At 42.9% G+C, this 27,212-nt stretch overlaps 2 protein-coding genes and 1 long non-coding RNA gene across 3 annotated transcripts; 1 reads left to right on the top strand and 2 right to left on the bottom strand.

The window, feature by feature from the left end:
* Positions 1-2,583: 2,583 nt before the first annotated feature.
* Positions 2,584-3,768, bottom strand: LOC123398160 (photosystem II protein D1-like). The gene has a single exon (XM_045092662.1). It carries the CDS (start codon positions 3,679-3,681, stop codon positions 2,620-2,622), a length of 1,062 nt encoding a protein of 353 aa, XP_044948597.1. The 5' UTR covers positions 3,682-3,768; the 3' UTR covers positions 2,584-2,619.
* A 6,705-nt stretch (positions 3,769-10,473) lies between these two features.
* LOC123396381 (protein VASP homolog) lies at positions 10,474-11,697 on the bottom strand. Its single transcript, XM_045091334.1, has one exon. It carries the CDS (start codon positions 11,597-11,599, stop codon positions 10,601-10,603), a length of 999 nt encoding a protein of 332 aa, XP_044947269.1. The 5' UTR covers positions 11,600-11,697; the 3' UTR covers positions 10,474-10,600.
* A 4,054-nt stretch (positions 11,698-15,751) lies between these two features.
* Positions 15,752-26,493, top strand: LOC123397268. Its single transcript, XR_006609943.1, has 3 exons — positions 15,752-16,924; positions 25,875-26,213; positions 26,294-26,493. It is a non-coding gene; the product is annotated as an uncharacterized LOC123397268 (long non-coding RNA).
* The last annotated feature ends 719 nt before the right edge of the window (positions 26,494-27,212 follow it).

Here is a 27,212-nt window from a genome sequence, read left to right as displayed (position 1 = left end):
ACATTCCATAAGTCTATTGGAACTGGCTCTCTATCCATGGAATCTCATCCATCATCCATACATAACGAATTGGTATGGTATATTCATACCATAACATAAGAACAATAAGAACTCGAATTCTTATCGATACTGGAACTCAGAGCATAGGAGGGAAAGTCGATTTATGGATGGAATCAAATACGCAGTATTTACAGAAAAAAGTCTTCATTTATTGGGAAAGAATCAATATACTTTTAATGTCGAATCGGGATTCACTAAGACAGAAATAAAGCATTGGGTCGAACTCTTCTTTGGTGTTAAGGTGGTAGCTGTGAATAGCCATCGACTACCTGGAAAAGGTAGAAGAATAGGACCTATTCTGGGCCATACAATGCATTACAGACGTATGATCATTACCCTTCAACCGGGTTATTCTATTCCACTTCTAGATAGAGAAAAAAACTAAAGGAGAATACTTAATAATACGGCGAAACATTTATACAAAACACCTATCCCGAGCACACGCAAGGGAACCGTAGACAGGCAAGTGAAATCCAATCCACGAAATAATTTGATCCATGGACGGCACCGTTGTGGTAAAGGTCGTAATGCCAGAGGAATCATTACCGCAAGGCATAGAGGGGGAGGTCATAAGCGCCTATACCGTAAAATAGATTTTCGACGGAATCAAAAAGACATATCTGGTAGAATCGTAACCATAGAATACGACCCTAATTGAAATGCATACATTTGTCTCATACACTATGGGGATGGTGAGAAGAGATATATTTTACATCCCAGAGGGGCTATAATTGGAGATACTATTGTTTCTGGTACAAAAGTTCCTATATCAATGGGAAATGCCCTACCTTTGAGTGCGGTTTGAACTATTGATTTACGTAATTGGAAGTAACCAATTAGGTTTACGACGAAACCTAGAAATCGATCACTGATCCAATTTGACTACCTCTACGGGATAGACCTCAACAGAAAACTGTTGAGTAACGGCAGCAAGTGATTGAGTTCAGTAGTTCCTCATAGAAAATTATTGACTCTAGAGATATGGTAATATGGAGAAGACAAAATTGTTTGAAGCACGCACAGAACCGGAAGCGCCCCTTGTTTCAAAGAGAGGAGGACGGGTTATTCACATTTAATTTGATGGTCAGAGGCAAATTGAAAGCTAAGCAGTGGTAATTAAGACCCCCGGGGGAAAATAGGGATGTCTCCTACGTTACCCATAATATGTGGAAGTATCGACGTAATTTCATAGAGTCATTCGATCTGAATGCTACATGAAGAACATAAGCCAGATGACGGAACGCAGAGACCTAGGATGTAGAAGATCATAACATGAGCGATTCGGCAGATTTGGATTCCTTTCCTATATATCCACTCATGTGGTGCTTCATCATATGATTCATATAAGATCCATCTGTCTAGAGATCGTCATATACATCTAGAAAGCCGTATGCTTTGGAAGAAGCTTGTACAGTTTGGGAAGGGGGTTTTTGAGAGAAAAGAAGAATCTACTTCAACCGATATGCCCTTAGGCACGGCCATGCATAACATAGAAATCACACGTGGAAGGGGTGGGCAATTAGCTAGAGCAGCAGGTGCTGTAGCGAAACTCATTGCAAAAGAGGGTAAATCGGCCACTTTAAGATTACCATCTAGGGAGGTCCGTTTAGTATCCCAAAATTGCTTAGCAACAGTCGGACAAGTGGGTAATGTTGGGGTGAACCAAAAAAGTTTGGGTAGAGCCGGATCTAAGTGTTGGCTAGGTAAACGCCCCGTAGTAAGAGGGGTAGTTATGAACCCTGTGGACCACCCCCATGGGGGCGGTGAAGGGAAAGCTCCCATTGGTAGAAAAAAACCCACAACCCCTTGGGGTTATCCTGCGCTTGGAAGAAGAACTAGGAAAAGGAAAAAATATAGCGATAGTTTTATTCTTCGTCGCCGTAAGTAAATACGTAACTAGGAATATGGAAAATTGCATTTTTGGAATTTGCAATAATGCGATGGGCGAACGACGGGAATTGAACCCGCGCATGGTGGATTCACAATCCACTACCTTGATCCACTTGGCTACATCCGCCCCTCATCCAGCTAAAGGATTTTTTTCTTTTTTCCGTTGATCATTATTCTATTTATTCTGACCTCCGTACTTCGATCGAGATATTGGACATAGAATGCCACTCTTTAAAAAGGAAAAAAGGAGTAATCAGCTGTGACACGAAAAAAAACGAATCCTTTTGTAGCTCATCATTTATTGGCAAAGATAGAAAAGGTCAATATGAAGGAGGAGAAAGAAACAATAGTAACGTGGTCCCGGGCATCTAGCATTCTACCCACAATGGTTGGCCATACAATTGCGATTCATAATGGAAAGGAACATATACCTATTTACATAACAAATCCTATGGTAGGTCGCAAATTGGGAGAATTCGTGCCTACTCGGCATTTTATGAGTTATGAAAATGCAAGAAAGGATACTAAATCTCGTCGTTAACTGAATTCTGAATAGAAAGATTAAGAAGAAAAAAAAGATTCAAAATACCCAATATCTTGCTAGAACAAGATATTGGGTATTTTTGTCTTTTCTTTCTTCAAAAATTCTTATATGTTAGCAGAAAAACCTTATCCATTAATAGCTGGAACTTCAACAGCAGCTAAGTCTAGAGGGAAGTTGTGAGCATTACGTTCGTGCATTACTTCCATACCAAGGTTAGCACGGTTGATGATATCAGCCCAAGTATTAATAACGCGACCTTGACTATCAACTACAGATTGGTTGAAATTGAAACCATTTAGGTTGAAAGCCATAGTACTAATACCTAAAGCAGTGAACCAGATTCCTACTACAGGCCAAGCAGCCAAGAAGAAGTGTAAAGAACGAGAGTTGTTGAAACTAGCATATTGGAAGATTAATCGGCCAAAATAACCATGAGCAGCCACAATATTATAAGTCTCTTCCTCTTGACCAAATTTGTAACCCTCATTAGCAGATTCATTTTCAGTAGTTTCCCTGATCAAACTAGAGGTTACCAAGGAACCATGCATAGCACTGAATAGGGAACCGCCGAATACACCAGCTACACCTAACATGTGGAATGGATGCATAAGGATGTTGTGCTCTGCCTGGAATACAATCATAAAGTTGAAAGTACCAGAGATTCCTAAAGGCATACCATCAGAAAAGCTTCCTTGACCAATAGGGTAAATCAAGAAAACAGCAGTAGTAGCTGCAACAGGAGCTGAATATGCAACAGCAATCCAAGGACGCATACCCAGACGGAAACTAAGTTCCCACTCACGACCCATATAACAAGCTACACCAAGTAAGAAGTGTAGAACAATTAGCTCATAAGGACCACCATTGTATAACCACTCATCAACAGATGCAGCTTCCCAAATTGGGTAAAAGTGCAATCCGATCGCCGCAGAAGTAGGAATAATAGCACCAGAGATAATATTGTTTCCATAAAGTAAAGAACCAGAAACAGGCTCGCGAATACCATCAATATCTACTGGAGGGGCAGCGATGAAGGCGATAATAAATACAGAAGTTGCGGTCAATAAGGTAGGGATCATCAAAACACCGAACCATCCGATGTAAAGACGATTTTCAGTGCTAGTTATCCAGTTGCAGAAGCGACCCCACAGGCTTGTACTTTCGCGTCTCTCTAAAATTGCAGTCATGGTAAGATCTTGGTTTATTCAAATTGCAAGGACTCCCAAGCACACGTATTAACTAGAATATAGATAATAGAAGGCTTGTTATTTAACAGTATAACATAGACTATATACCAATGTCAACCAAGTCAGCCCAAAGATTGGCTATCCATATAAATAAATTAACCAAACCAATAATTTTGTATTTGTAAATGAAGTGAGTAAAAGTTAAAAACTTTGATGGGTCTTTTCTATATGGGTTGCCCGGGACTCGAACCCGGAACTAGTCGGATGGAGTAGATAATTCTTCCTTGTTACAATAGAGAAAAATCCCTCCCCAAATCGTGCTTGCATTTTTCATTGCACACGACTTTCCCTATGTAGAAATAGCCAATATTCTATTCCAAAGAGGAAGTTCTACTAATTTTTTAATTAGTAAGTTGATTCACCTACTCTTTATTATAATAAAAGGAACATTTCAGAATGAAAAATATGAAAGTTTTTTCTTGATCATTTATCAACCCTTTCCTGTTTATTAGTTTTGTCTAATGATTAATTAAGAGGGTTGACCAGGTCATTGATACCTATAATATCCAAATACCAAATACGCTCAGTGTGTGATCCACTGAAAGAAAAAAGAGTTGTTTTGGTGAACATCAAAGAAAAAACTTGCTCTTCTTCCGTAAAAAATTCTTCTAAAAATGCCGAACCCAATCGTTGCATAAAAGTTCGTACCGTGCTTTTATGTTTACGAGCTAAAGTTCTAGCGCATGAAAGTCGAAGTATATACTTTAGTCGATACAAAGTCCGTTTTTTCGAAGATCCACTATGATAATGAAAAAGATTTCTACATATCCGACCAAATCGATCAAGAATATCCCAATCTGATAAATCCGTCCAAATGGGTTTACTAATAGGATGCCCCGATCCAGTACAAAATTGAGCTTTTGATAAGTATCCTATGAGGAGAGTAGCGGGGACTATGGTATCGATTTTTTTCATTCGAGTATCTATGAGAAATGAATTCTCCAGCATTTGATTCCTTACCAACAAAGGACTTTTTGGTACACTTGAAAGGTATCCCATAAAATCGAAGCAAGAGTTTGCTAATTGGTTTATATGGATTCTTCGCGGCTGAGTCCAAACAAAGAAATAATATTGCCAGAAATTGATAAGGTAGCATTTCCATTTCTTTTTCAAAAAAAAACTGCCTTTTGATGCAAGAATTGCCTTTCCTTGATATCGAACATAATGTATAAGAGGATCCATAAAGAACCATAAGGTTTTCCGAGAAAAACCAGGGTACATTATCCCAAAATGTTCCATCTTCCTAGAAAAGTGGATTCGTTCCAGAAAAGTTCCAGAATATGCTAATGGTAAGCAAGAAGATTGTTTACGAAGAAACAACAAGAAAAATTCATATTCTGATACATAAGAGTTATATAGGAATTTAACTAGTCTTTTATTTTCTTTTTGAAAAAAAAGAATGGATTTCATTGAAGTAATAAAACTATTCCAATTCGAATAGTAGTTGAGAAAGAATCGCAATAAATGCAAAGATGGAACATCTTGGATACGGTATTGAAGGAGTTGAACCAAGATTTCCAAATGGATAGGATAGGGTATTTCTATATGTGATAGATAATCCAAATGCAAAAATTTGTCTTCTAAAAAGGGAAATATTGAATGAATAGAGCGTAAATTCTGAAACTTTGGTATTTCTTTTTCTTTCGGACAAGATAATTCCCGTAGCGAGAATGGGATTTCCACAACAATCGCAAACCCCTCAGATAGAATCTGAGAATAAAACTCAGAATAAAAAAAAAATTGTAATCCAATAATCGATCTTGATTAGGATGATTAACCGAGTTATCCAAAAAATTCTGCTGATACATTCGAATAATTAAACGTTTCACAAGTAGTGAACTAAATTTCTTGTTATTCCAACTAACTATTTCCACAGGTTCAGAACCGTTTAATCCATAATCATGAGCAAATGCATAAATATACTCCTGAAAGAGAAGTGGGTAGACAAAGTATTGTTGACGAGATTTCTGTTTTTCTGAATACCCTTCGAATTTTTCCATTTGTATTTCTACTTGAATCAGAGAGAAGAAGCATTTCTCGGTTTATCGAATGATGATACATAGTGCAATATGGTCAGAACAGGGTGTTGCATTTTTAATACAAACCCTGGAAAGAAAGGGAGTCTAATCCACGGATCTTTTTCCGCTCCTTTTCTACCGAATTAGTTTATGTTTGTTCTAAATTACAAAAAAGAACAGAACAAGTTTTTTATTTTTGCAGGCCAATCGCTCTTTTGACTTTGGAATACAGCCTCTTTATCAATATACTGCTTCTTTTACACATTCAATCCATAACATCCCTTATTCAATCCATAATCAAGAATAATTAGGATTTCTAAAAAAAAAGAAAAAATAAAGGGTCCACTCATAGGAAAACCCAACCTTTCCCCACATCCGGCACTAATCTATTTTTAACGTCTAATTAGAGCGGGGAATCCTTCCAATTAGGAAGTTAAGCTCGTTGCTTTTTATTTTACCAGAATTGGAGCCAGGCTCTATCCATTTATTCACTAGACCCAGAAAATCGTAATTTTGGATTCCATTCAAAAAGATTGATTTTATTACGACATGCTATTTTTTCCATTCATTACCTTTGAGGATCAGTCGTGGTCTTCTAGACTCTACCAAGAGTCTGGACGAATTTGTTGTTTCATCCAAATGTGTAAAAGATCATAGTCGCACTTAAAAGCCGAGTACTCTACCATTGAGTTAGCAACCCGGATAAAAAAAGGATCTTAGATACGATCGAAATCCAAAAATCAATGGAATTACACCGCGCGCTTCTGTCAAAACATTGAACTAGCAAGACATCAAAAGAAAGATTTTATCGACCATGAAAAACACTCAAATGGCAAAACGAACAGGTCCGGTTAAATTCCACTAAAGTGAAAAAAAAGAGCGACCCTAATCACGATGGCCAAATTCTCCTTTTTTTAGCGATTTTTATTAAAAAATATATATATTATATTGTATGAGAATACATGCAAGAGGAACACCCTTATCATTTGAGCGAAGTGTAAGCAGAAAAATTAAATATGGAGTGAGGATAAAGAGACCCATCTATCTACAAATTCTATTTGTTCAATAGACCTTTGTCAATGGAAATACAATGGTAAGAAAACAAATTAGATAGAAAAAGTAAATAAAATAGGGGCTTATGTTGGATTGGCACGATATAAATCCAAATAGGATTAAGAAAGAGGTAAATTGTGTCTAAATAATTAGACAACGAGGAATACTAATAATCTTCTCCTATCCTACTTTTTTATTCATTTAGTTCTTCAATTAACTCAAAGTTCTTTCTTTTTCTTTAAAGAATTCCGCCTTCCTTAAAATATCATAAACAGTTCTTGTCGGTTGAGCACCCTTTTCAAGGAAATAGAGAATAGCTGGAACATTTAAACAAGTTTGATTCTTTATCGGATCATAAAAACCTACTTTTCGAAGATCTCTTCCTTCTCTTCGAGATCGAACATCAATTGCAACGATTCGATAGACAGCTTATTGGGATAGATGTAGATAAACAACGCCCCCCCTAGAAACGTATAGGAGGTTTTCTCCTCATACGGCTCGAGAAAATGATTCGAATTTCTGTCGATAATAATAGAAATTAGACTATGACGTCCATTAATTTCCTTACAGAAAAAACAAATTTCATTTATACTCATGACTCAAGTTGGCTAATTCTGCCTGAGAAACTTCGAAGGCAAAATCCTTCAAAAAAATTTGAGTCGTCTTTAAACTCTTTTCTTTGTCTCATTTCGAACGAATTGACTTTTATTCCTTATTCTGATCCAACTCTGTTGTTGAGACAATTGAAAATTGTGTTTACTTGTTCTGGAATCCTTTATCTTTGATTTGTGAAATCCTTGGGTTTAGACATTACTTCGGGAATTCCTATTTTTTTCTTTCAAAAGAGTAGCAACATACCCTTTTTTCTTATTTCCTTAGATAAAGCATTTATCTCTTCTATAGAAATCTAATAAGGGGGATTGATTCTGATATACTTTTATTGGACTTTCTTCTTATTTTAACCTTTCGATTTATTTCTATATTAAGGATAGACTGACAAAGTTGGCCTAATTTATTAGTTTTCACTAACCCTAGATTCTTTCCCTTGATAAAAAATAAACTCTGTCCTCTCGAGCTCCATCGTGTACTATGTTACTTAAACCCTGCGCAAATTTGGTTCGGAACGAATAGAACAGGCTATGTCGAGCCAAGAGCATTTTCATTACTATGGAAAATGATGGATAGCAAAATCCACAATCGATCATGTCCTTCAAGTCGCACGTTGCTTTCTACCACATCGTTTTAAACGAAGTTTTACCACAACAAACATTCCTCTTTTCATTGCAAAGTGGTATAGAAAATTGATCCAATATGGATGGAATCATGAATAGTCATTGGTTTTGTTTTTTGTATACTAATTAAAATTAAAACTTGCTATCTATGGAGCAATATGGATAAAAGAAAGTAAGTATTTATCCGGGGCGCCGTCGCCGTCGCCTTGAGTTCGGTTTGAACTTGTACATGGTGTGTGCATGGAGAGTAAAAGATTTCAGCTACGTGTTAGCGGTGTCCTAGTGTTAGACGTGTCCTAGTTGGATAGGAGTTGCTAGCAGTCCGGTTTGGACTCAAAATCAAGTTTTACGTAGTCTATGAGTCGGCTGTTTGTGTATATACATATATGCACAAGGGGCTTCAGTCTTTGTATCGTGAGTTGACAAGACAGAAAATAGTAGAGTGAAGAACTAGGACACGACAAGGGCCTTTGGCTACATGGTTTTGTGTATGCGTGTTTATCGTGATTTGATGTGATCAATCCGTGGATCAGAAACGCTCTTAAATTATGGGATGGAGGGAGTACATGATAAAGATGATTTGTTTATGGCGAAGAATTTTTTGTGTGGAGTGCATGCATTCCTAACCTTATGCAGAGCCGCTTGACATAGGGTTGTTTGATGAGATGTCTGAAACCCAACAACTGACAGACATGATCTTAACACTCATAAGAATCCAAAAGATCGATACCTTTTCGTCCTCTTGTTACAAGCTACACCCAACAACACGCAGCCGAGAGGCACAGACCACAGCACCCTGATTGTTTACCAGTTAGTATCAAGATGACGACGACCATATTTTCTCACCAAGAACCTGAACCTGAACCAGTGAACCACCATATCTCTGTCTGTCTGTCTGTGGTGTGGTTGGTGTTATCACACGACGGACACTTGAATACGCTGCCATGACTCATTTGTTTAACAAAATACGATGCCATGACTCATTTTCTTAGATATTTTGTCGATTCTTAGCAGCCTGTGTTTCTCTAAGAACTTGAATCCGTTTACTGTGATGTTGTTGGTGTTAATGCAATTACTGATTGATTGACTGGCTGGTCTGAATGTATGCATCGCTATACCTAATCAACTCAGGTACTGTGATGGTTTGATGGTGTAGGCTCCCCCGGAGTTGAATGCCTGATGCATTTTGCAGATGATACATGTAGCTCCAAGGGAGACCTACTATCGACATCATCGGAGAAGCAGATCACAAGTGACCCGATGTTGAGAGTGGACCTAGCTAGTCCTTACAAGCTTGCCCCGTGCATCGATCCTAACATAGAAGTAGACCACAACCACAGTTCGACGTAACCTATTTACAAAACAATTCAGTGTATGGATACCTTAGTATAAGGTCGTCGTATACGCCCCTAATAAAAACACTCCACAACCGTACTAAGCATCAATAACCTTATCTCCTGTTGTATTGACGGTGACAACAAATCAACAATGCTGACATGTATCTCTAGTGCTTAAAATTAAGTAGGGAAAAAACGATTATGTGAATAAGAGCTGACATCTTGTTAACAGACAAAGAAATGAAAGATCTGAAAAAAGCAGAAAAATAATGTATGAAAGGACGGAGATCATTTTTTAGCTCAGCAAATCTTACGTCAAGATAAGTCTGATATCACCTTATTGTACGGGATAAGATAAGATGATTGGTTGATTGCGGGGAAAAAAAGTATGCAGAGTGCATACATTTGGTCGCGCAACTGAAGATGCAGAGAAACGATTGTGGCAGAGGCTGGTTGGTCTTGCTCATATTTAGATATCGATGATGCTATACTGAAGAAGATGTAGCCGACAGACACAGACCACAACACCCTGATTTTGTTTATCTAAGTTATTAATATAAACAAGATGAAGACTATTTTCTCACCAAGAGCCTGAACCTGAACCTAAAGGACGAGTATCTTTGTCTGTCGTGGTTGCGGTTGGTGTTACCACCACGGAAACCCACCCACGCACATGGAAAACGCCCGCGCTTGTTTGGTCTGATTTCTCATCGGATGCAGATGCAGTTATTGGTTGATTGATCTGAACACCACTCTGCATGCACAAAACACATGCAAGACCAAACAAGTGCTGTGGAATTATTGGTCTGGTTCTGATACTGTACTACTACTAGCATGGTGATATCGGGAGTTGAATGGCTGACGCCGACAGAATTTCGGTTTAATTCCATTTCATCCGTCATCATCATCGATTTTGAACTGAAGTGTGGTCGCACGCTAACGGTTTTGCACGATCCCTATCAGGGAAAGAAGTGTTCAACAGGAAAGAAATTCAGACATGACATGGCAGCAGCATTTCTACTTGGATTTGAGAATCACAACGTGTATCTGTCCATTCCATTCAGAAAAACAAGAGCCAACATTCAACATGTCTCTTCTTCTTCTTCTGTCTCTGATTTTTTTACTTTTTACAGCCGGACGGATGATCGAAAGAACTCACTCACTCACTCATCTCCCCCGGTTTCGAGGGGATTGGGATTGATCGGGAAAACACTCAAACTCAGCGCATCACTGCCTGCCGGCCGAAGAAGGCGGCGCAGAGCACGGCCAGCGCCGTCGCCGGGAGCTTCCCGGCGGCGAGGCCGGCGAGGATGACCGGGACGAACGCCGCCAGGGGGAATTTGAATCTGTCCCCTCGCCTTTCCGTCTCCGTCTCCGTCTTCATCTCCACCGACGATTCTGTGCTTGGCTCCGACGGCGCCTCCTCTGTGTCTGTGGTGGAAGTGGAAGGGGCTAGAATTAGAAAGGCCTCGGTTTTGGTTGGCCCGGCGCCGTCAGGCTGCTCGACGACCTCGCCGTCGCCGGAGCCCGAGGCGTCCTTGGCCTTGGGCTTCTTCTTCTGCAGCGTCTTGGATATTATTTTCCGCAGCGTTCTCCTCGCTTTCCTCTTCGGGGCGGCCGGATCGTCACCGGCCGGCCGAGGGGAGGGGGCGTCGCTGCTCTTGTCGGAATCCGAGCAGCTGGATGACCGGGGCGCTTCTTCCACCTCCCAAATCGGCGATACGGGGCCGCGGCCGCCCGAATCGGGCAGCTCCTCCGGGCCTGAGGGCCGTCGACACGCCGACTCGATCCAGAGCAGCGACAGCGAGGCGACGGTGAAGGCCGCGACGGTGCCCTCGCTCCACACGGCGAGGAGCGCGAGCGCCACGGCGCCGCCGAGCGCGAGGAGCTGCGGGCGGGGCCGGAGGAAGGCGGCGCCTTTGGGCGCGTCGTCCAGCGGCCGCGCCACCGGAGCCGAGGAGTCCGGCTCTACGGCCACCGGCGAGGGAGGCTCGGGCGACAGAGGCAGCGAAGAGTCTTCCACAACCGCGGTAGACGGAGGGAGCGCCGGAGGGGCGGTGGGGCGGCATGGCTTGCGGGGGTTCCTGAGGCGGGCATGGTTCTTGACGACGAGGTCGGCGAGGGAGGTGGGGAAGCCGGTCTGGACGGGGACGCGGGGGGGAGACCGGAGGGAGGCGAGCAGGCGGCCGAGGGAGGGGCGCTTGAGCGGGCTGGGCATCGCCGGCGGCGAGCATGCAGGAGAACAGGAGAGGAGGCGGCCGAGCTGCCGGAGTGTGGAGTGTGGAGTGGGATGGTCTCTTTTGGCTTTGGCTTTGGCTTCGGATTTATGGGGAGGGAGCGCCTCCGTCTCCTTCTGTTTCCTTTGGCTTTGGAGTCCGTGAGCGATGAAAACAAGGAAACCATTCAGATTATGTTAAACAATAGATTATAGAAATTAGATGATTAAATTATTAAAAAAATCACAGCCTACTCTATCCGATGAAAACAGATTATGGATTGCTAATGATCCATTATTCTTACAAAGTTGAAGGTAATTTCACCGTCATCTTCTTCTTTTTTTCCTCAGCACGCACACGGGACAAACATGTCATTACGCATTGTAAAAATTTAAATTACGCTTTATATAATCTGGCCTCCAAACATGCCACCTACATTATTTTTATAAACCTGATTATATAATATATTTTCATAATACGGATTATCAAAGTCTATTAAGGGGCTTACATACCCTGTAAGTAGTACACTGCTCCTTTGGCTTTGGAGTAGTTTGAGATAGGATTAGAGAATGATATGTGTGTATTCTGTCTAATTTGTTGGAGGTTGTCGCCAAACAAAATTCGGGCTAATATCGTAATTTCAATTTTTTATTGGCAATCTAGTTAAAATATGGGAGTGTTTAGATCTCATCTAGATAAGATATAACTTGGCCTCGTTCAACTGAAAAACAAAAACATATAAAATAGTACTACAACCCATGTCAACACACATGCATCTTAAAGTATCACATACGGTGGCTATAAAGGTGAATGTGACATAATTAAAACTCAGCTAGATGAGTTCTACTAAAATCGTTAAAACATACTCCCTCCGTCTCGGAATATTAGACGTTTTTATGTCTGCAGGGAGCGCCTCCGCCCTTGTTTCCCTGGCTTTGGAGTTAGTGAGCGATGAAAACAAGGAAATTGCCGTTAGGGCAAACATTTATGTATGGAGTAATTTTTTTTTGAAGTTGTTGCCACACAAATTTCTGTCGAAGACGCAGTTATAAATTTTAGTTTGCAATTTAGTTAAAACATACTAGCCCTTTGTCTCAAAATGTAAGCCATGTCAAAAGACGTCTTATATTTTGAGATGGAGGGAGTAGCATTTATACCACAAATTTGGCGGTATTATACATTTTTTTTTTGTGATACTATGATTTGCAGCTAGAAACATAGTGACATACACTTTTTAGGTTTGTCTATAGGCTGAGAAAACATATTGTAAATGAACAAGAGCAAAACACAAAGGACTGAGGGTTGACAATTTCACATGCATATACCATAGTTTTAAATAGTCGTAGCCTTGTTATAGCCTTTTCACCAGGATGCCATTAAATGATATCATGTAGAAACGGACCATTAATTATAGCCCGCTATAGCTGATTTAGATGTCCCCGCTATTTGTCATAGCCCGCTATTTAAAATATTGTGTTATACACATATTGTACAAACAAGAGCACGTCCAACAATTATATGTTATGTAAAAGGTGTTCATGTTTATACCATAGTCACATGACTGATTATGCCATGATCGCTTTAATTAACTGACGGGGATAAGATTAACATGCATCACTTAAAAAGTAGAAAATGTCCCTTTCAACCTTAACAAGATAAGATACCAAGCCAAGCCACAACATTATTGAAAAACGAGATATGATGCACTGATTCTCAAAATAGCATGGAAATTGTTGCCACGAACATATAAGCCAAACCATCCATTGCCTATGGATTTCAGCATTCACTACTTTTTATTTGAAAAATATGTATGTACACAGTGTTTACAAAAAAACGAATTTGTCGGTACAGAAATGACGACCCAGAACGACATAAAGGAATGGAAAATGCATCTGTTTTGAAATATTACACTTGTGCAGCAACGGCATAAAAGAAGCATTATCCGGTATATTCACATTTTATTTAGGACTCCGATAAGTCTCAAACATTCAGGATTTGACCATGGCAAATCTAACATTCTTGTGGCAATTTATATCTATTGACCATGGCAATTTTAGTGGTAAGAATGGAAAATCCGCCCATAGTTTGTTTTTGCCAGGAAATTGCCAAAATTTCCAAAAAAAAAACATTTGATTTGCCATGGTAGAAAATCCGATGTTTGGATTTTATCATTTTCGTTTATTTAAGGCAAAGTCGATGCAATATGAAAGAACAACACGTGTTGGGGGGGGGGGAGTATATTCCCATCTTCCGCCACCTCCACCTCCACATGCGACTGAGAGAAGATTAGGGGTTTAACCCCACCCTACCGGCGTCGACGCCGGTCTGCCCTGACTATGGCACTGTATGTGTGGTGGACCCTACCTTTCGCCGGATGGACCCATGCTTGCTTTAGTTGGTTTTAGTATCTTAGTCGGCGTGGTGAGGCGGCAACATCTTAAAGTTAGAATATTATTGTCCTAGTCCTCTCTCTGCTCCAGCAGATCCTCTTGGATCTGTTCAATGCTAGTTTCCATTAGATCTGGTTGGATATACTCGTGTTTTGTCTGTTGTGGATCTTTTTGGACTCAGTCGACCCTTGTTTGTGTTTGCACTTGTGTTTGTGTTTGCCCGCATCACCCTTTTGATTTACACTTTTCATCGCCAATGTCTATTGTTGTTTTGATGCATTGGTTCTTTGGGGCTTTACACGAACACTTCTTAACTTTCTTTTACAATAATAAGACTTGCCTGGTTCTGGACTTCTGGTGAGGAACGAGTGATGATGACGGTGCCCTCAGCTCGTTCCGGTGGTTGTAGTCGTCCCTAAATGGTCCTTGGACATGGTTATAAATTTTGCTATTCTCTCTGTCCAGGTGCATAGGGCGCCTAAGAGAATTCAAGATTTTCAAAAGTATAAGACACAATACAACTAAATTTTTTCGACCCATTCTCTATATATGTACATCCTTTTAAATCCCATATCAATAATTATGATTATATGCCTCGGTACATGTTTCCCTTTAGTCCCTGCGTTGTGCATGTATGCTGGTTTGTTAACAAGCACCTAAAATTATTAACCGATGGGTCTGAGAAGTGAGTTGTAACTGCATGCAAATGATTAGTAATTAATCGACACAACTCACAAAATTTTTACAGTACAGATTACATTAGTTATCACGGTCAATCGTCACATGCCTAAATCACGGCAGAGGAAGTATTTGTTGAGTTCTTTGTATTTTCATATCATCAATAGTCCCTTTATTCGGATTAGTTGTCGCTCAAATGGATATATCCATCATCGAAAGCTTTTTGTAAGGAAAAAATCAGACGCAAAGTGTCATGAGGCACTGTGTATCTATTTTTGTGTTAGTAACATATATTGCTATGGAATTTTAATTATAGAATTAATCGATTTCCTGTGCATCTCCACTAATAAAAGCAAGAGAAGGCAGATCCAACTCTCCATCTGGACTGTCTAAACATTGATCAACGGTCTGGATACGTTGTTAACGAAAACGTTTTTCGTTAGCGCTAAACTAATCGCACACCCCAGATCGTCTCGTCAATCCCGTCTCTCCCCGCTCGGCTCGCACACCACCCACCTCTCGTCAATCCCGTCTCTCCCCGCTCGGCCCGCGCCGCGCCGCTCCCCCCGCCGCGCCGCTCCCCCTGCCGCGCCGCGCCGCTCGCCGGCCGGGCCGCGCTCACCCTGCCTCCCCCGCTCGCGCCGCTCCCCCCGCCGCGCCGCTCGCCTCGCTCGCCGGCCGGGCCGCGCTCGCCCCGCCTCCCCCGCTCGCGCCGCTCCCCCCGCCGCGCCGCTCGCCTCGCTCGCCGGCCGGGCCGCGCTCGCCCCGCCTCACCCGCTCCACCCGCCGCGCCGCTCGCCTCGCTCGGGCCGGGCCACGCGAGCCCCGCCTCCCACGCTCGCGCCGCTCCCCCCGCCGCGCCACGCCTCTCGCCTCGCTCGCCGGCCGGGCCGCGCTCGCCCCGCCTCCCCCGCTCGTGCCGCAGGACGCCGCGCCGCCTCCACCGCTCGCCCCGCTCGCCACGTGCCGCGCTCGCCCCGCCTCCCCCCGCTCGCGCCGCACGACGCCATCCGCCTCCCCCGCTCGCCACGTCCCTGTCCACGAAGAAGCTTGCCGCCGTGAGTTACAGGTCCGTCCCAGATCCTGCTCCTCCTCCGCCTCGCTTCCCACAACAGTTCATCTTTACAGTTTGTATCTTCAAATCAAATTGATGTTTGTGATTACACTTTTATTTTCAATTCAAGGAGATGCTAGATTGTTAGCCGAACCATGATTTGTGATGCTAGCCTTAGGCGACATGATTCAGGTTGTAACATAACATTGTTCGAACTCTCTGGAAGGTAGGCTACTTCTTTTCCTTTAAAAACTCCGCATGCATGATGGAAACCTGAGGGCTTTCCAAAAACAATTAGTGCTGATAAATTAGTGCCATGGCAGCTACTACAAGGTGCTTCCTACAAGCATAATAAGAGTCATTACTAACTCTTCATAATTTTTTGACGGGGATTAACACTAGCTTAGGGACAAAACTAAGTAGAGTACTTTTCACCCCACATTTCACAGGAAAACTCAAGATAAAATCCTGATTGCAAGGGTAATAATGCTTACGACTATGAAAGCTTATTCTTCCTTTTTACAGTGAAAGACTAATAGTTGACATCTTCTGCCACATAGATAGATGGTATGCTTAATTTCTATATGTCTAACTGCGTACAAAATGTAACAAGTATAGTGTTGATTGTTGAAGAAAATAAAAATAACAAATATATACCTTTAATATATCAACACCTAGATCAGGGCTGTCAAACTGGACCTTGTTACAATCCCGCTCCATGATTACCACTTTACCATCAGCAAGTTCTCTGGTACTCGGGTGATGAACAATGACATGCTGGCCAACTGAAAAAGGGGTGCTGCACTTGGTAACCTATATTTTCTGGACATAGCTTGCCGTTCAAAATATACTCTAAAGTTTATTTTAAATATATGAGCAAAATTGTCTGAATTATTCACACATTGATAAGTACAATAGTATTGCTCTTAAATAACTGCGGTACGTATAGCTGTATTTACGTGATATGTTGATGCGAACCACATCTTACTTGCTGCTGTTTCCGTCTCTGAAGTGTTGTCAGCTTATTGTCTTAACTGTTTTTTATATGGAAGCACGTGTGTTAGCATATGTTCCTGTCCCTAACCTGTTCTGGTCACAAATATTTATTTCAGATGTTCTTTTCAGTTTTCTTGAGAAGATAAAACATGTGACATTGATGTTTTAAATCAGCGAGGGGACTTGTGTCTTCGTCATTGTTCGTAACGGTAATTCATATCTATCTTACGGTTACTTACCAATGCACTACTCCTTCTTACACTGTATATATAATCTTGTTCGTAAATAATTGAAGCTTCGTCAAGACAAATCATCACAAAGCATAAACATAAACATAATATTTTACCGTAGTTTCAGAAAGCTATAGATAGTGGTACTGGTCATGCTTTCCTCTCTACTCTCCTCTTCGGGCCTCTGTTATATCTGTTGTACTTTGCTTTGGAGCTGCATGAAATTGGAACCTTTGGGTGCCCTGCCTTGTTAAAAAAAATATGAATGCAATGCAGCAAACACATTGGTTAATATTAATATATCCTGCAAGAGATGTGTAATATACATGTACAGGACTTCAAATTTATGGGTAAATGACCCCATGATAAATGTATTGTTGGGGAACGTCGCATGGGAAACAAAATTTTCCTACGCGCACGAAGACCTATCATGGTGATGTCCATCTACGAGAGGGGATGAGTGATCTACGTATCCTTGTAGATCGTACAGCAGAAGCGTTAGAGAACGCGGTTGATGTAGTGGAACGTCCTCACGTCCCTCGATCCGCCCCGCGAACAATCCCGCGATCAGTCCCACGATCTAGTACCGAACAGACGGCACCTCCGCGTTCAGCACACGTACAGCTCGACGATGATCTCGGCCTTCTTGATCCAGCAAGAGAGACGGAGAGGTAGAAGAGTTCTCCGGCAGCGTGACGGCGCTCCGGAGGTTGCTGATGACCTTGTCTCAGCAGGGCTCCGCCCGAGCTCCGCAGAAACGCGATCTAGAGGAAAAACCGTGGAGGTATGTGGTCGGGCTGCCGTGAAAAAGTCGTCTCAAATCAGCCCTAAAACCTCCGTATATATAGGTGGGAAGGAGGGGGGCCTTGCCTTGGGGTCCAAGGGGGTCAAGGAGTCGGCCGAGCCAAGGGGGAGGACTCTCCCCCCCCCAAACCGAGTTGGACTAGGTTTGGTGGGAGGGAGTCCCCCTCCCTTCCCACCTCCTCCTTTTTTTTTTCCTTTTTCCTTTGATTTCTTATCCTTGGCGCATAGGCCCCTTTTGGGCTGTCCCACCAGCCCACTAAGGGCTGGTGCGCCACCCTTATGGCCTATGGGCTTCCCCGGGGTGGGTTGCCCCCCCGGTGAACCCCCGGAACCCATTCGTCATTCCCGGTACATTCCCGGTAACTCCGAAAACCTTCCGGTAATCAAATGAGGTCATCCTATATATCAATCTTCGTTTCCGGACCATTCCGGAAACCCTCGTGACATCCGTGATCTCATCCGGGACTCCGAACAACATTCGGTAACCAACCATATAACTCAAATACGCATAAAACAACGTCGAACCTTAAGTGTGCAGACCCTGCGGGTTCGAGAACTATGTAGACATGACCCGAGAGACTCCTCGGTCAATATCCAATAGCGGGACCTGGATGCCCATATTGGATCCTACATATTCTACGAAGATCTTATCGTTTGAACCTCAGTGCCAAGGATTCGTATAATCCCGTATGTCATTCCCTTTGTCCTTCGGTATGTTACTTGCCCGAGATTCGATCGTCAGTATCCGCATACCTATTTCAATCTCGTTTACCGGCAAGTCTCTTTACTCGTTCCGTAATACAAGATCCCGCAACTTACACTAAGTTACATTGCTTGCAAGGCTTGTGTGTGATGTTGTATTACCGAGTGGGCCCCGAGATACCTCTCCGTCACACGGAGTGACAAATCCCAGTCTTGATCCATACTAACTCAACTAACACCTTCGGAGATACCTGTAGAGCATCTTTATAGTCACCCAGTTACGTTGTGACGTTTGATACACACAAAGTATTCCTCCGGTGTCAGTGAGTTATATGATCTCATGGTCATAGGAATAAATACTTGACACGCAGAAAACAGTAGCAACAAAATGACACGATCAACATGCTACGTCTATTAGTTTGGGTCTAGTCCATCACGTGATTCTCCTAATGACGTGATCCAGTTATCAAGCAACAACACCTTGTTCATAATCAGAAGACACTGACTATCTTTGATCAACTGGCTAGCCAACTAGAGGCATGCTAGGGACGGTGTTTTGTCTATGTATCCACACATGTAAATGAGTCTTCATTCAATACAATTATAGCATGGATAATAAACTATTATCTTGATACAGGAATTATAATAATAACTATATATTTATTATTGCCTCTAGGGCATAATTCCAACAGTCTCCCACTTGCACTAGAGTCAATAATCTAGCCCTCACATCACCATGTGAATTACATTGTAATAAATCTAACACCCATACAGTTCTGGTGTCGATCATGTTTTGGCCGTGGCAGAGGTTTAGTCAGTGGGTCTGCTACATTCAGATCCGTGTGCACTTTACATATATTTACGTCCTCTTCCTCGACGTAGTCGCGGATGAGGTTGAAGCGTCGTTTGATGTGTCTGGTCTTCTTGTGAAACCGTGGTTCCTTCGCTAAGGCAATGGCACCCGTGTTGTCACAGAACAAGGTTATTGGATCCAGTGCACTTGGCACCACTCCAAGATCCGTCATGAACTGCTTCATCCAGACACCCTCCTTAGCCGCCTCCGAGGCAGCCATGTACTCCGCTTCACATGTAGAATCTGCTACGACGCTTTGCTTGGAACTGCACCAGCTTACTGCACCCCCATTAAGAATAAATACGTATCCGGTTTGCGACTTAGAGTCGTCCGGATCTGTGTCAAAGCTTGCATCGACGTAACCTTTTACGGCGAGCTCTTCGTCACCTCCATACACGAGAAACATCTCCTTAGTCCTTTTCAGGTACTTCAGGATATTTTTGACCGCTGTCCAGTGATCCACTCCTGGATTACTCTGGAACCTACCTGCCATACTTATGGCTAGGCTAACATCCGGTCTAGTGCACAGCATCGCATACATGATAGAACCTATGGCTGAAGCATAGGGGACGGAGCGCATATGCTCTCTATCTTCATCAGTTGCTGGGCACTGAGTCTTACTCAATCTCGTACCTTGTAAAACTGGCAAGAACCCTTTCTTGGACTGTTCCATTTTGAACCTCTTCAAAACTTTATCAAGGTATGTGCTTTGTGAAAGTCCTATCAGGTGTTTTGATCTATCCCTATAGATCTTAATGCCTAGAATGTAAGCAGCTTCTCCTAGGTCCTTCATAGAGAAACTTTTATTCAAGTAACCTTTTATGCTCTCCAAAAGCTCTACGTTGTTTCCAATCAGTAATATGTCATCCACATATAATATTAGAAACGCCACAGAGCTCCCACTCACTTTCTTGTAAATACAAGATTCTCCAACCACTTGTATAAACCCAAATGCTTTGATCACCTCATCAAAACGTTTGTTCCAACTCCGAGATGCTTGCACCAGTCCATAAATGGATCGCTGGAGCTTGCACACCTTGTTAGCATTCTTAGGATCGACAAAACCTTCGGGTTGTATCATATACAACTCTTCCTTAAGGAAACCGTTAAGGAACGCCGTTTTGACATCCATCTGCCAGATTTCATAATCGAAAAATGCAGCTATTGCTAACATGATTCTGACGGACTTAAGCATCGCTACGGGTGAGAAAGTCTCATCGTAGTCAACTCCTGGAACTTGTGAAAAAACCCTTTGCCACAAGTCGAGCTTTATAAACGGTCACATTACCGTCAGCGTCCGTCTTCTTCTTAAAGATCCATTTGTTCTGAATAGCCTTGCGGCCCTCAGGCAGTATCTCCAAAGTCCACACTTTGTTCTCATACATGGATCCTATCTCGGATTTCATGGCTTCTAGCCATTTGTTGGAATCTGGGCCCACCATTGCTTCTTCATAACTCGCAGGTTCATTGTTGTCTAACAACATGATTGATAAGACGGGATTACCGTACCACTCTGGAGCAGCACGTGATCTCGTTGACCTGCGTGGTTCAACAGAAACTTGAACTGGAGTTTCATGATCATCATCATTAACTTCCTCCTCAACCGGCGTCGCAACGACAGAGGTTTCCTCTTGCCCTGCGCCACCATCCAGAGGGATGAGAGGTTCGACAACCTCGTCAAGTTCTATCTTCCTCCCACTCAATTCTCTCGAGAGAAACTCCTTCTCGAGAAAAGTTCCGTTCTTAGCAACAAACACTTTGCCCTCGGATTTGAGATAGAAGGTGTACCCAACTGTCTCTTTTGGGTAACCTATGAAGACGCACTTTTCCGCTTTGGGTTTCAGCTTTTCAGGCTGAAGCTTTTTGACATAAGCATCACATCCCCAAACTTTAAGAAACGACAACTTTGGCCTTTTGCCATACCACAGTTCGTATGGTGTCGTCTCAACGGATTTTGATGGTGCCCTATTTAAAGTGAATGCAGCTGTTTCTAATGCATAACCCCAAAATGATAACGGCAAATCAGTAAGAGACATCATAGATCGCACCATCAAAGTACGATTACGATGTTCGGACACACCATTACGCTGTGGTGTTCCAGGCGGTGTTAACTGCGAAACAATTCCACATTGTCTTAAGTGAGCACCAAACTCGAAACTCAGATATTCACCCCCACGATCAGACCGTAGGAACTTGATCTTCTTGTTACGATGATTTTCCACTTCACTCTGAAATTGCTTGAACTTTTCAAATGTTTCAGACTTGTGTTTCATCAAGTAGACACAACCATATCTACTTAAATCGTCAGTAAAGGTGAGAAAATAACGATATCCGCCGCGTGCCTCTACGCTCATTGGACCACACACATCGGTATGTATGATTTCCAACAAGTCACTTGCACGCTCCATTGTTCCGAAGAACGGAGTCTTAGTCATCTTGCCCATGAGGCATGGTTCGCACGTGTCAAGTGAATCAAAGTCAAGTGACTCCAAAAGTCCATCAGCATGGAGTTTCTTCATGCGCTTTACACCAATATGACCCAAGCGGCAGTGCCACAAAAATATGGCGCTATCATTGTTTACTCTAACTCTTTTGGTCTCAATGTTATGTATATGCGTATCGCTATCAAGATTCAATATGAACAATCCTGTCACATTCGGTGCATGACCATAAAAGATGTTACTCATAGAAATAGAACAACCATTGTTCTCTGACTTAAAAGAGTAACCGTCTCGCAATAAACAAGATCCAGATATAATGTTCATGCTCAACGCAGGCACTAAATAACAATGATTTAAGTTCATCACTAATCCCGATGGTAGCTGAAGTGACACTGTGCCGACGGCGATTGCATCAACCTTGGAACCATTTCCTACGCGCATCGTCACTTCATCTTTCGCCAGCCTTCGTCTATTCCGCAGTTCCTGTTTCGAGTTGCAAATATGAGCAACAGAACCGGTATCGAATACCCAGGCACTACTACGAGAGCCGGTTAAGTACACATCAATAACATGTATATCAAATATACCTGATTTTTCTTTGCCCGCCTTCTTATCTACCAAATACTTGGGGCAATTGCGCTTCCAGTGACCCATACCCTTGCAATAGTAGCACTCCATTTCAGGCTTAGGTCCAGCCTTGGGTTTCTTCGGCGGATTGGCAACAGGCTTGCCGCTCTTCTTCGAATTGCCCTTCTTGCCTTTGCCGTTTCTCTTGAAACTAGTGGTCTTGCTCACCATCAACACTTGATTCTCTTTACGGAGTTCAGACTCTGCGACTTTCAGCATCGCGAACAACTCGCCGGGAGACTTGTTCATCCCTTGCATGTTGTAGTTCAACACAAAGCCTTTATAGCTTGGCGGCAGTGATTGAAGGATTCTGTCAGTGATAGCTTCTTGCGGGAGTTCAATCCCCAGCTCAGCTAGACGGTTTGAGTACCCAGACATTTTGAGCACATGTTCACTGACAGACGAGTTTTCCTCCATCTTGCAAGCATAGAATTTATCGTAGGTCTCATACCTCTCGATCCGGGCGTTCTTCTGAAAGATAAACTCCAACTCCTGGAACATCTCAAATGCTCCATGACGCTCAAAGCGACGTTGAAGTCCCGGTTCTAAGCCATACAAGACTGCACATTGAACTATTGAGTAGTCCTCCTTCTAATTTTAGTGAGAGATCACCTCATAATGCTACCGTCGTTCTAAGCAAAATAAGGTGCATAAAAGGATTAACATCACATGCAATTCATAAGTGACATGATATGGCCATCATCACGTGCTTCTTGATCTCCATCACCAAAGCACCGGCACGATCTTCTTGTCACCGGCGCCACACCATGATCATCCATCAGCGTGTTGCCATCGGGGTTGTCGTGCTTACTCATGCTATTACTACCAAAGCTACATCCTAGCAAAATAGTAAACGCATCTGCAAGCACAAACGTTAGTATAAAGACAACCCTATGGCTCCTGCCGGTTCCGTACCATCGACGTGCAAGTCGATATTTCTATTACAACATGATCATCTCATACATCCAATATATCACATCACATCGTTGGCTATATCACATCACAAGCATACCCTGCAAAAACAAGTTAGACGTCCTCTAATTTTGTTGTTGCATGTTTTACGTGGTGACCAAGGGCATCTAGTAGGATCGCATCTTACTTACGCAAACACCACAACGGAGATATATGAGTTGCTATTTAACCTCATCCAAGGACCTCCTCGGTCAAATCCGATTCAACTAAAGTTGGAGAAACCGTCACTTGCCAGTCATCTTTGAGCAAAGGGGGTTACTCGTAACGATGAAACCAGTCTCTCGTAAGCGTACGAGTAATGTCGGTCCAAGCCGCTTCAATCCAACAATACCGCGGAATCAAGAAAAGACTAAGGAGGGCAGCAAAACGCACATCACCGCCCACAAAAACTTTTGTGTTCTACTCGAGAAGACATCTACGCATGAACCTAGCTCATGATGCCACTGTTGGGGAACGTCGCATGGGAAACAAAATTTTCCTACGCGCACGAAGACCTATCATGGTGATGTCCATCTACGAGAGGGGATGAGTGATCTACGTACCCTTGTAGATCGTACAGCAGAAGCGTTAGAGAACGCGGTTGATGTAGTGGAACGTCCTCACGTCCCTCGATCCGCCCCGCGAACAATCCCGCGATCAGTCCCACGATCTAGTACCGAACAGACGGCACCTCCGCGTTCAGCACACGTACAGCTCGACGATGATCTCGGCCTTCTTGATCCAGTAAGAGAGACGGACAGGTAGAAGAGTTATCCGGCAGCGTGACGGCACTCCGGAGGTTGGTGATGACCTTGTCTCAGCAGGGCTCCGCCCGAGCTCCGCAGAAACGCGATCTAGAGGAAAAACCGTGGAGGTATGTGGTCGGGCTGCCGTGGAAAAGTCGTCTCAAATCAGCCCTAAAACCTCCGTATATATAGGTGGGAAGGAGGGGGGCCTTGCCTTGGGGTCCAAGGACCCTCAAGGAGTCGGCCGAGCCAAGGGGGAGGACTCTCCCCCCCCCAAACCGAGTTGGACTAGGTTTGGTGGGAGGGAGTCCCCCTCCCTTCCCACCTCCTCCTTTTTTTTTCCTTTTTCCTTTGATTTCTTATCCTTGGCGCATAGGCCCCTTTTGGGCTGTCCCACCAGCCCACTAAGGGCTGGTGCGCCACCCTTATGGCCTATGGGCTTCCCCGGGGTGGGTTGCCCCCCCCCCCGGTGAACCCCCGGAACCCATTCGTCATTCCCGGTACATTCCCGGTAACTCCGAAAACCTTCCGGTAATCAAATGAGGTCATCCTATATATCAATCTTCGTTTCCGGACCATTCCGGAAACCCTCGTGACGTCCGTGATCTCATCCGGGACTCCGAACAACATTCGGTAACCAACCATATAACTCAAATACGCATAAAACAACGTCGAACCTTAAGTGTGCAGACCCCGCGGGTTCGAGAACTATGTAGACATGACCCGAGAGACTCCTCGGTCAATATCCAATAGCGGGACCTGGATGCCCATATTGGATCCTACATATTCTATGAAGATCTTATCGTTTGAACCTCAGTGCCAAGGATTCGTATAATCCCGTATGTCATTCCCTTTGTCCTTCGGTATGTTACTTGCCCGAGATTCGATCGTCAGTATCCGCATACCTATTTCAATCTCGTTTACCGGCAAGTCTCTTTACTCGTTCCGTAATACAAGATCCCGCAACTTACACTAAGTTACATTGCTTGCAAGGCTTGTGTGTGATGTTGTATTACCGAGTGGGCCCCAAGATACCTCTCCGTCACACGGAGTGACAAATCCCAGTCTTGATCCATACTAACTCAACTAACACCTTCGGAGATACCTGTAGAGCATCTTTATAGTCACCCAGTTACGTTGTGACGTTTGATACACACAAAGTATTCCTCCGGTGTCAGTGAGTTATATGATCTCATGGTCATAGGAATAAATACTTGACACGCAGAAAACAGTAGCAACAAAATGACACGATCAACATGCTACGTCTATTAGTTTGGGTCTAGTCCATCACGTGATTCTCCTAATGACGTGATCCAGTTATCAAGCAACAACACCTTGTTCATAATCAGAAGACACTGACTATCTTGGATCAACTGGCTAGCCAACTAGAGGCATGCTAGGGACGGTGTTTTGTCTATGTATCTACACATGTAAATGAGTCTTCATTCAATACAATTATAGCATGGATAATAAACTATTATCTTGATACAGGAATTATAATAATAACTATATATTTATTATTGCCTCTAGGGCATAATTCCAACATGTATTGGAAGGAGAATGAAAAACCGTAGTTCGAATATGTACCAAAGTGAAAGATTCTTCTTTGGTTGTGCGCGTAGGGTCGGGGCCAAATGCCATAGCCAAAGAATAACTATTAAATACTATCAGAAAATATATCAGATGTTACCTAGACTCAAATTTATTTAGTACCATACTTCAAAATAAATCAGTGCAATTGGCAAAACAAAATATTCTTGATGAATTAATATCATTATTCCTCTCTATTGTGACCTATTCCTTAGGTGGATTTTGAGCCAAAGCATTATTTACCACATGTTCCTTAGGCGGATTTTGACTTGTAGGGGGTTAAATCACTCTCAATCCCCTCGAAACCCCTTCAAATCTCAAGGAACCGAACAAGGCCATGTGAGAAAATAGCAATACCAGGCGAAAGAGGTCCACCTGCTGCATTACGGCCATTCCTCATGTTTGCTGTGGCCCCTGGACGTAATCCAAGGTTCTTTTCAGCCTCTGTTTCAGCCTCTGGCAGATTCTCACGGTATAAAGCCTCTTGTAGGGCACGGACTTTGTCTGATCGAGAAATCAACAGATGGAACAATGCAATGATAAAGGAAAAAGAGGTATGTCTATGCCAATCACATGTCTGCATATAAGGTATACAGTAATATTTCACAACTTATCCTACATTAATTATTATCAGTTGATGAATATGAGAGGACACCGAGGCGACAACCCACCATTACCCACCGACCATTGTCTGGTTTTTTCATACGCGACCAAACGGACACTACTAACAACAGTGTTTCATCTTCCGACGATGATGACAATCTATCGACACAGCTCCGTATGATGGTTCCCATAGCGGGCAACCTCACGACTTTTTGACCAGTGCCCCAAGTGGTATCGCCCTTACCCACTGACATATTTTTCCTTAGCAGTGTTACATTTCATAACCAAAGTGGTCCATAAAATGGTTCTTCAGGAAATCATTCTCGTGAAGCCAGCTACAATGATCATCATGCATCACTTGGAGGAACACGTAGCACCGCTGAGCATGATATTGTTTCATATATAGCACCAACGCTCAACACCTCACACGCTGGTCCTCAACAACTTGCTTCAAGCGCAGTCATTGCATCAGACAAAAAACAGAAAAGGCGATGCCAACATATAGCTCAGCGGGATCAAATTAATAAGGGTGCTCTGAGTTGGTATGCACGAATGTCCGATGAGAGAAGAGAAGAATACAACCAGAAGATGTTGGAATTATGCCCTAGAGGCAATAATAAATATAGTTATTATTATAATTCCTGTATCAAGATAATCGTTTATTATCCATGCTATAATTGTATTGAATGAAGACTTATATACATGTGTGGATACATAGACAAAACACTATCCCTAGCAAGCCTCTAGTTGGCTAGCCAGTTGATCAAAGATAGTCAGTGTCTTCTGATTATGAACAAGGTGTCGTTGCTTGATAACTGGATCACGTCATTAGGAGAATCACGTGATGGACTAGACCCAAACTAATAGACGTAGCATGTTGATCGTGTGATTTTGTTGCTACTGTTTTCTGCGTGTCAAGTATTTGTTCCTATGACCATGAGATCATATAA

The sequence above is a fragment of the Hordeum vulgare genome, chromosome 5H (genome assembly GCF_904849725.1).
Source record: "Hordeum vulgare subsp. vulgare chromosome 5H, MorexV3_pseudomolecules_assembly, whole genome shotgun sequence".
In the NCBI taxonomy this organism is placed as follows: domain Eukaryota; kingdom Viridiplantae; phylum Streptophyta; class Magnoliopsida; order Poales; family Poaceae; genus Hordeum; species Hordeum vulgare.
Note: the sequence above shows the minus strand (reverse complement) of the source record. Positions and strands in the feature narration are given on the sequence as shown.